Below are 9499 nucleotides of genomic sequence, written 5' to 3' on the forward strand. Positions count from 1 at the left end.
GCTGATGCATACGGAGGGGGGGAGGGGGATGCGCCTTCTCCCCCTTGGATGACCTTTGAACTGCACTTTATTCTAATTGGTGACGGACGGACGAACGAGACGGCCGACATTCATCGGGATGAGAGTTGACAAGGAGAGAAGGTAAATGGACTTTTATGAAATCTTTTTTTTTATTGCATTATTTATCCTTGTTTGGCTCGACTTGTAAAGATGAATTTGCACCGTTTATAAATGCGATAAAGAAGGTTCTGTCATGAAAATGAACTCAATTGAACATTTTGACTAGTTATATGCAAATGACCATTTTAGTGCCCTGCATACGACTGCAAATTTTACTAGAACTTACAGCTCCCATATTTGAAGACTTAGAAGACAATTTCTCTTCAGTCATATCTTCTTTTTAACTCTGTATTCATTTATTTTTAATAAAATAAAATAAAAACTTTAGTTCCTTCTTTTTTTTTTCAGAAAAAGTTATTGTCACTGATCTTTCTTTCTTGTTTGTCACTTTTTTTTGTCTTATTCCTAAAAAAAAAATAAGATTTCCCCCATGTTTTCTTCTCTAATTAAATTTATTTTTATTTCAGTCTTTAATTCTTGTGCAGTTTTTTGTTGTTGCTGGTGGTCAATGAAAATAATGTATATCCCCCCCAAAAAATTATTTTCTTTTTCTTTCATTTCCCCTAATAATTGGCTTCTTAACTTTCCAGAATTTGTAATTAATTAATTAAACAATTAAAAATTGTAATCGCCTGACGCAATTTTTTTTTAAAGAAAAGACTTCACCAGTTAACTCACGATTAATCACAAATTTTGATGTACAATATTTTTTTCCTAGGTTTTCATACTCTTGTTAACAAAAGTGGGGAAATTGTTAAACTAAATGAATGAATTTTTGACGTCTATAGCCGTCAATGGCAGTGAATGAGTTAACTAATGGATAAAATTAATTAATTTAATTTTAATTAATGATGTAATGATAAAAAAATAGGTTTTGGACTGATTTAACTTGGTGTGTGTGTGTGTGTTTTTTCCCCCAAATATAAACATCTAGGATTTGAACAGGGGTGTGTAGACTTTTCATATACATTGTTTGCGACTTATTCCCATCTCTGGTTCTATGCTCGGTCATGATGAGCATTTTTTTATTTATTTTTATTATGACACGGCATCGTTTGTTTCTGGCAGGGCGATCTGTCGCGAGGCAGCCAGGAAGCGGCGGCGAATAGAAGCGGACGTGTTTGCGGATTTATGCCGCCTGCTGCCGCTGCGGGCGTCCGTCAGAGATCACCTGGACAAGCCGTCCGTCATCCGTCTGGCTCTCTGCTACATCCGACTCAAAGCGCTGCTACAAGGTGGATCTATACTTTTTTTTTTTTTCTTTTTTTTTATGTTCAGCGTTCTGAAACCGCATATTTCATATATTTTGTGGGATCTGTTGAAAATTCTATGACGTTTATCGCTGCATGGTAATCCACAGGCGAGATGTTCGTGTCAAAGTTTTTCTTGGGAAGAGCCGACGCGATGGCGGCCAAGGAGGAGACGGACTTTTACCTGACGGTCCTGGAGGGATTCGTGATGGTGCTGTCCTCCGATGGGGACATGATGTTCCTGTCCGACAACGTCAGCCGCTACCTGGGCCTCACGCAGGTATGCACAGATACTACAGTAACCCGCACTCGGTTCATCCAGTTGAAATCCTGATCAAGGCCGCTTTCTCAGATCTTGGAGGGGTGCCCCAGGGCTCCATCCCGGGGCCCCTACTTTTTTTAATCATCTGCCTCCTTTCCCATTGGCCTCATTTCCCGTAAATGAAATATTATTTTTCATTGCTTCGCACAAGCCAAAATTGTTAAATGCTTATTGAGGATTTCCTCCTCAGACTGAGTTGATGGGCCACAACGTTTTTGAGTTTACTCACCCGTGTGACCACGAAGAAATCAGAAGCAACCTCCGCCTTTCTGAAGGTTTGTGAGTATGTGCGTGTTTGTATGTGAGCCAAGCATGTTATTTATTTTAGATTTTCTTTTTTTTGTTTTAAGAGGAGTTTTGGAGCGACGCAAAGCGTGACTTTGTGGTGAGGATTAAAAGCACCCTAACCCTGCGAGGACGAAGCACCAACCTCAAGTCGGCCACGTGGAAGGTTGCTCACAAATTGACTTTTTTTTTTTAGATTGGTTGTTATTTGCACATTTTGTTTTTTGTTTTTATTCCTATTATTTTATTTTATTTTTTTATTATTTGTTTTGTACCCCTTTTTTAAAAATATTTTTGTTTGCATTGTTGAATTATGATTGTTTTGTTTTACTTTGTTTTCAATCTGTTTTAGTTATATATATTTTAAATTCATTTTCTTTGTATTTAAAATATTTTTTTGTTTATTTTACACTAAAAATGTTGATCATATTTTAGCAATTTGTTTTGATTTTCATTAAAAAAAAAAAATTTAATTATTGACTATTTTGGGGGGATTTTGATTTATATTTTTTTAATGTGTTGTATTTATTCATTTGTTTGTATTTTTCTCTTTGTATTAATTTTTTCTTTATATTTTGTTTAGTTAATATTTTCATGATATTAGTTTTCAGTGTCTTTCTTTTTTTAGTATTTTTAGTATTTTTTTTAAATTACCTTTATTCATTTGTATTTTTATTTTTTTTATTTTTTTAGTATTTAAAAAAATAATTAACTATTCATTTGTATTTTTCTGTTTTTATAATTTTTTTCTTTATATTTCACTATTTTGTCTACTTTTTAGTTGTATTTTTTTTATTTTATTAACTTTATTCATAAGTATATTTTACAATGTTTTTTTTTGTTTTGTATTTCTTTCTTCCTTCCTTTTTTCTTCCCCCGTGGTGATTTGCGATCCATTTGTAGGTGTTGCAGTGCCAAGGCCGAGCGAGGCCTTGCGCCGGCCCCTCCGTGGCCCCCTACCTGCTGCTCACCTGCCGTCCTCTGCCCGTGTCTCACACGCTCCTCTGCGCTCGCACCTTCAGCAGCCAGCACAGCATGGACATGAGGTTCACGCACTGCGACCACAGGTAACCCCAAACTGCCATAATTGGGGGGGGGGGGGGATTCCAAATGAGTTTTACAGGTTTTAGTTGAAAATCTTTTTGTCTTTTTTTTTTTTTGTGCGTTTGTGAAGAGTGTTGTCAATTTTAGGGTACATCCCCCACGAGCTGGTGGGCCGCTCCATATACGAGCTTTGTCACACACTGGACACAATCTGCTTGACCAAACATCACATCAACTGTGAGTAGTGAAGGTGAAGCAGCATGTGACTTTTTTTTTTTTTTTTTTTTTTTTGTTACTCTTTGCTGGTGTTTTCCAGTGTACTCCAAGAGCCAGTCGGTCAGCGGTCGCTACAGGATGCTCGTGAGGGGCGGCGGGTACGTGTGGGTGGAGAGCCACAGCGCCGTCATACCAGGGGCCCGAGCGTCCAAGTCAAGAACCGGGGTTCTGCAGCCCTTCTTGATCCTCTGCGTCACCTACGTGCTGAGGTAGCGTTGATGTCGTGAGCTTGCGATATCGCAATTAGGCCTGCGCAAATGCGTGTTTGTATATTGGACAGCGGCGTGGAGGAGCCGTTCCTGCAGCTCTCCTTGAACCAATGAATGCGTCGGAAGGTGAGCTGGCAGCTGAAAAACGGATCCGGGACTCGAAATGGTGGCTTTCGATGGAGTCCATCGTTGCGCGGTTTGTCGTTATTTCCATTCAAGCTGCAACTGTTTTGAAAATATTCGGCTGCAGAATCCCAGTTTCAACGTTCGCAACGTGACATTTGGTCAAGCGGAGCCACAAAACATTCTCAAGAAGCCCGACTTGAAAAGACACAGGAAAGCTGCCATTTTGTTTTGAAGCAGCCATTTTGGACATTTGTATAAGTTCAGCCCACAAAGCCAGTCTTACTTAGCAACATAATACCTGGGAGGTATTTCTGTTATGAACAGACCCACAAAAAATTCTCAAGAAGCCATACCTGAAAGTACACATAGGAAGTCTGCCATTTTGTCTGACTCTTGAAGCAGCCATTTTAGGATCATTTTAAACATTTGTCAAATTCAGCCCCTGAAGCCAGTTCCACTTATCAACATGATTTTTGGAATGCATATCTTTCTTGAGTAGACCCACAAAAACATATCAAGCAGCCAAACCTGGAAAGACAGGAAGTCTGCCATTTTGTTTTGAAGCAGCCATTTTGGAATCCCTTTAGACATTTGTTAAATTCTGCCCCGAAAGCCAGTTTGACTCAGTGACATGACATTTGGTATGCATATCTTTCATTAATAGACCCACAAAAAACTCTCAAGAAGCCATACCGGTAAAGACAGGAAGTCTGCCATTTTGTTTTGAAGCAGCCATTTTGGACGTTTGTAAAATTCAGCCCACAAAGCCAGTTTGACTTTAGCAACATGACATTTGGTAGACATGTCTGTTATGAGCAGACCCACAAAAAAATCTCAAGAAGCCATACCTGAAAAGTCATCGGAAATCTGCCATTTTGTTTTGAAGCAGCCATTTTGGACATTTATCAAATTCAGCCCCTGAAGCCAGTTTCACTTTTCCGCGTGGAATTTGGTAGACAAATCTATCTTGAGGACGCCTACAAAAAAAAGTCTCAAGAACCCATGCTGTAAGACAAACATCAAGTCAGCTATTTTAATTCGAAGCTGACATTTCCAGGCTTCCATTTGAGTTTAACGAAAAGCCAAGACTGATTGTTGACGGTTTTGAATGTGGTCGTCAGACAATTATCTGGCTGCGGTGAGCGAGAGTGTCGAAAGCGACCCGATTGACTTGCTCTTGACCTCTCTCTTGACTTCCTTTGGGGTTTCCTTCTGGGTCACCTGACACGTGGGGCGACAGCGAAGGCGTCAGACGTTGGCCACACGCGCACACGCGTCGAGTGCGTGTAACTTTGGTCGATGGGGAGATGTGAGCAGACGCGAGGCAAAGCCGCAACTTCCTGAATCGAGACGCTTGGTGAGGAGAGTTCTCGTGGGAACCTTTTCAACTTTTTACCTCTTGGCCTTCACCCCCCCCCCCCCCCCCCCCCACACACACACAGTTTCGATTCAACTGACTTTACAACAATGACTAGAAAAGACGTTCTCGGGTCCAGGATATGTCGTTGAAGTGCAGCTGGATTTTTTTTTAATTTTAATTTTCTAATTAAAATCGCCATTCGTTTTCTCTGGCTAATTAACATTTAGCCTTATGCATTTTGGAGGGGAATTCGGGGGGAATAAACCAAAACCAATGCAAGCAGCCTGGATTCGAACACCAAATCTCTGCGAGACAAACATGCTAACCACTAGGGAACCATGCAGCCCTTATTCAAATAAATATTTCTACAATATATTTTGTCTTAACCCGTCATTTCTACATCAAGTTGATGTTACTATGTGGCCTCACGCTGATGCAGTACTGTAATGTAGTGTGGTAAGACACTGGCGCCCTCTAGTGTTTGTTTTGTATCAGTAAAAAGAAATGTACTGCAGCGCTTCTCAATTATGATTTTTTGGAGTCGAAGCTTTTATTTTACATTAGAAAAATCGAAAACTTAATGTCACAAAAAAAGTGAATATACACATCAATTATGGACATCCCGCCATTTAATATAATTACTTATTTTTTTCTGGCTGGCAGAGATAGATAGATGAACAAAGATGAATTATTTGTAATAAAAATCATAGTTTTCAATTTGCACACCTGATCACTGCTGTAATGTACACACGTTGCAACAATTTTAGGATTTTATGTTCGTTATTTAGTGTCACAACTTTTCCGCGTTTAATTCGATTCTGTAAAGTGATTTAGATTTCGTTTCACCCAATCTGTGTGGCTGCTGGTTCAGAACAGTTGCTAGGCAACATGTCGACTTTTTACCATTTAAAAAATGGTCCCTTTTAAAAGGAGTTGCCATAGAAATATATTCTTAGAATCTATTACAATATTGAAAGAATTATATTTTCGATGCACTGTTGTGGTAATGTATAATATTTAACATGGATTGATGTCTTTCTGAGAAAAAAATATATTTTAGCATTAAAGAATAGTAAAAAAAAAAAAAAAAGCAAATATTTCAAATGAAATATTTTTTGCACATTTAACGTACAATACGTTTCAACATGACAAAAATCACAACAGTTTCCACCCCAAAAATAAATAAATAAATAAAGTGTCCACCATGTGACTTGCAAGCAGGATTTCAAGGTGACCCTGGCAGTTGTCCACTGCCGTGTGCGTGCGTGCGTGCGTGCGTGTGTGTGTATATGGAGTCTTCTGCAAGTCAGGGGGGGGGGGGGGGGGGTCCATTTTCACCCCCTTGTAGCTCTCCTGCCATTTCACGTCAAAGCAGCATGTGACTACGCACAACTCTTCATCATCATCATCATCATCATCACACCCCCATGGTCTGCCCCTCCGGTGGGCGTTGTCGAACTCTCAGCCAATGAGGCGGTAAAGCAAGATGTGGGTTGAGGTGATTGGACAGAAGCAACAAGTTATCTATATGATCGTTTTATGATTTTAACAGAATGCACATGTCATAAAATGACAAGTTTGTTTTCCTTTTGGATTTTAATGTGGTCATTTCATTTAGCTATTAGCTTACATGTTGTGGCCTTTAGGGAGCCTAAAAATGTATGAAAATTGTTTTTTGTTTTCATTTTGTTTAGGGGAAAAAAGTGTCTTCTAAAGATTGTTGTTCCAGGAAATACACAAAACTAAACTGTACAAAAACTGAAGCAATATTTCCCAATCCGATTAATCCGCTCCAAACATCCAAAAACCAGAACAATAAAAAGCTTTCTAGAGCAGAACTATTGTTTAACTCACAGTAAACAAAATGAAATAAACATAAAATGTATAAATGAACATTAAACCATTTTCCTTCTTTGCTACGAGTTCCTTTATCACTTGGACAGTTTATTGAACAGTCACTCTCAATAAATTAGGTCAAAAAAAGCTTTAGACAAACAAAAAAACAAAGTTACATGTGATGGCGCAACAATTTCAGGAAAATGTGAAGGCAGCCGGATGAGTTTGTTCCGAACCAATTTTTAACAAATTTCGGGCAAAAATCAAAACGAAAACAAAAGCATGCATGTATGTTTTGGGGATTTTTTTCTTTACATTGTTATAATACATGTTGCTGAGTTCCTGTTTTTGCACTGACTCGCTGTCTGTGATTGTGTTTGTTTGTCGCAGCGCCGAGTGCTTATCTGCCGTGCAGAGTCCACGGGTTTAAGTCCAGTCCGTGACACGTGACCTCGACGTACAATTTTCATTTCCTTTCTGCGTGCCATATGAGGCCGACCAGCGCGTATGTGTGAAGGAACACGCCATCGATGTGCTCTTGCATAAGGCCGCCGAGACTGGGCGAGCACAGCAGTCACGTCCACAACAAATCAATCTTTATTTTTTTGGGTCATCCAGTCCTCGTTATGACGAATTTCTGTGGATCAATTGATGCTGGAAAATGGGTCGAGCTTTGCCTTTTTTGGTACTGCTACCAAAGTACAAAGATAGATAATCAGGTGGTTGTTTTCGGAGGGAAAAAAGAGATTTCAGACTGTTTCTGAAGTCAACACTAGCCTCATGATAGCTAGCTAGCATGCTAGCTATCTTAGATAGATGGATAGATAGCAAGCTAGCATGCTAGCTACCTTAGATAGCTAGCTAGCATGTGTTGAATTATTAACATTGTTTTTCTGTTTCAATATATATTCTTCAAAGTGTTTTTGATTTTAGTTAGATATGTAAAACTGTTCCCATATGTTAGTGGAATGTGGTCTGTTTTTCCCCCTAAGGAAGTGAGGTGTCTGACTTAATCTGAATAATCTACAGGGCAGATATGCGGGAATCTCTGGTGCGAAGCTGCTACAGAGTTCAATAGTTTATCTAGGAAGCCAATAATTTACCTCACATCTGTTAAGGACTGAAAGAACTCAATGGGAGATGGCCTGATTGTATTTCACTCTGCTGACAGGACAAGATCAAAGGGGGGGCACAGTCTCTTCCTCGGGGGCTGTGCTCTGTGTGGGGTTTTATGGGGGGTCCCTGGTGCAGGGAGGTGGAGGGGGCAAGGTGTTTGCCCACATCCTTGAGGAAGTGTTTAAGATAAGGAGAGGGGGTGTGTAGACTTGTTTTGACAGGAAATGTCACATGTTCTGATAGACCAAATGGTACTTTCTTTGTCAATGAAGGGGGTGGGAACGTTTTGTGTATATATGCATGCATGAACTTTGAGAAGAACACATTTGTGGGTGAGCTGCATGATTGAGCAGTAACTCCAAGTGGCTTTCAGAATCTGAAATAAAGCTGGCAAACTTGTTCACAGATTTCAACTTTGAATTTATTTGAACACGCAGAAATCAGAGAAATGATTTCCAACACATGCTAGCCCTTAGATAGATAGATAGATAAACTGCTACCTTGATAGCTAGCTAGCTTCATAGATAGATAGAAAAATACGTAGTCTGTACTTGGTGGCCTGCATAAACATTGGGACCGGTTACCCACAATGCCTTGCCAAAGTGCCGTCGGCAGCTCAGTTGAACAGGCCGCCAGCGTCGGCAGAGAACGGCGACTGCCGCTTCCCCACATCCACCCGTCCCCCACCGCCCTCGCTAGCCATCTTCCACTTCATCCAGCTGTCACACACTTCCAAGACCCCACCCACCCACCACCACTCAAATAGCGCTCCTGACCTGTTGACCTCTCACTCGCTCGCTCAATTGCACACGTTTCCCGTCTTGCCGTAATCCCATTATATTTGTATGGATGCTATGCAAAAAAAAGAACATTTGAATGAGAGGCATTAATACATGATCTGGTTAATATTACACTACATAAGTAATAATACACAAAAAAAAAAGTGATTCCCCCAACCACCGGTTGGTTATCCAATTTAACTTAGTTTGAAAAGTATTTGGTTGCTAGAAATATTGTATCTTTGTTCGTCTAATCTATGCTAGTGACGTTTAATGACAAGGCAAACAATTCAGTGCTCTGCCACTAGATGGCAGAAGGTACAATAAGCGCGTGGATCCAACTGTTGCCATTCATACAACAGAACACAGAAAACACTCGCTATTTGCGGGGATTGGGACCTCGTTCTGCCGCAAATAAGGAAAAAAATGCATTGTTGCTTCCTCCAAAAATATTCATATATAATGCATATATATTAATAGTTGAAACTATAAATACAGTAAACTCCTGTATATTTAGCATTCGCTAGTGTGGTAAATAAACCTATCTTTTGTCATTAGCTGAAAAATTCACCGTTTTTTGTGATCAGGCTAAAAGGCATGTCTAATGTAAAAATATTGCTTTGGTGCCATCTTGTGGCCAAGGAACTCAATTCACGTAAGCGGTGGAGCTTCATTTAGCAAAGCCATAGCGTTGTCTAATGGGGGTAAAAAGTGCTTTGATGCCATCTTGTAGCATCTATAACAACACTATGAGAGCTTTTTATTGAAAAGTAAAA

General features: G+C 39.7%; 1 protein-coding gene across 10 annotated transcripts; it reads left to right on the top strand.

Moving 5' to 3' along the window:
- The first annotated feature begins 6 nt into the window (after positions 1–6).
- epas1a (endothelial PAS domain protein 1a) lies at positions 7–8006 on the top strand. 10 transcript variants are annotated; one of them, XR_015091544.1, is made up of 10 exons: positions 914–1355; positions 1481–1650; positions 1883–1967; positions 2043–2143; positions 2881–3044; positions 3169–3258; positions 3338–3506; positions 3578–3632; positions 4873–4989; positions 7219–8006. XR_015091544.1 is itself a non-coding variant. In XM_086063739.1 (9 exons), exons 1-9 carry the CDS (start codon positions 119–121, stop codon positions 3782–3784), a joined length of 1176 nt encoding a protein of 391 aa, XP_085919865.1. In that variant the 5' UTR covers positions 7–118; the 3' UTR covers positions 3785–6335. The 10 variants fall into 10 exon arrangements, 8 of the variants coding, with proteins under 8 accessions (XP_085919865.1, XP_085919870.1, XP_085919867.1 ...); XM_086063739.1 differs by lacking the exon at positions 7219–8006 and adding an exon at positions 7–141 and having other exon boundaries at positions 1189–1355; positions 3578–6335; XR_015091543.1 differs by having other exon boundaries at positions 3578–4989; positions 7219–7242.
- The last annotated feature ends 1493 nt before the right edge of the window (positions 8007–9499 follow it).

This window comes from Leptonotus elevatus, chromosome 20, assembly GCF_054856555.1.
Source record: "Leptonotus elevatus isolate MCC_2025b chromosome 20, RoL_Lele_1.0, whole genome shotgun sequence".
In the NCBI taxonomy this organism is placed as follows: Eukaryota; Metazoa; Chordata; class Actinopteri; order Syngnathiformes; family Syngnathidae; genus Leptonotus; species Leptonotus elevatus.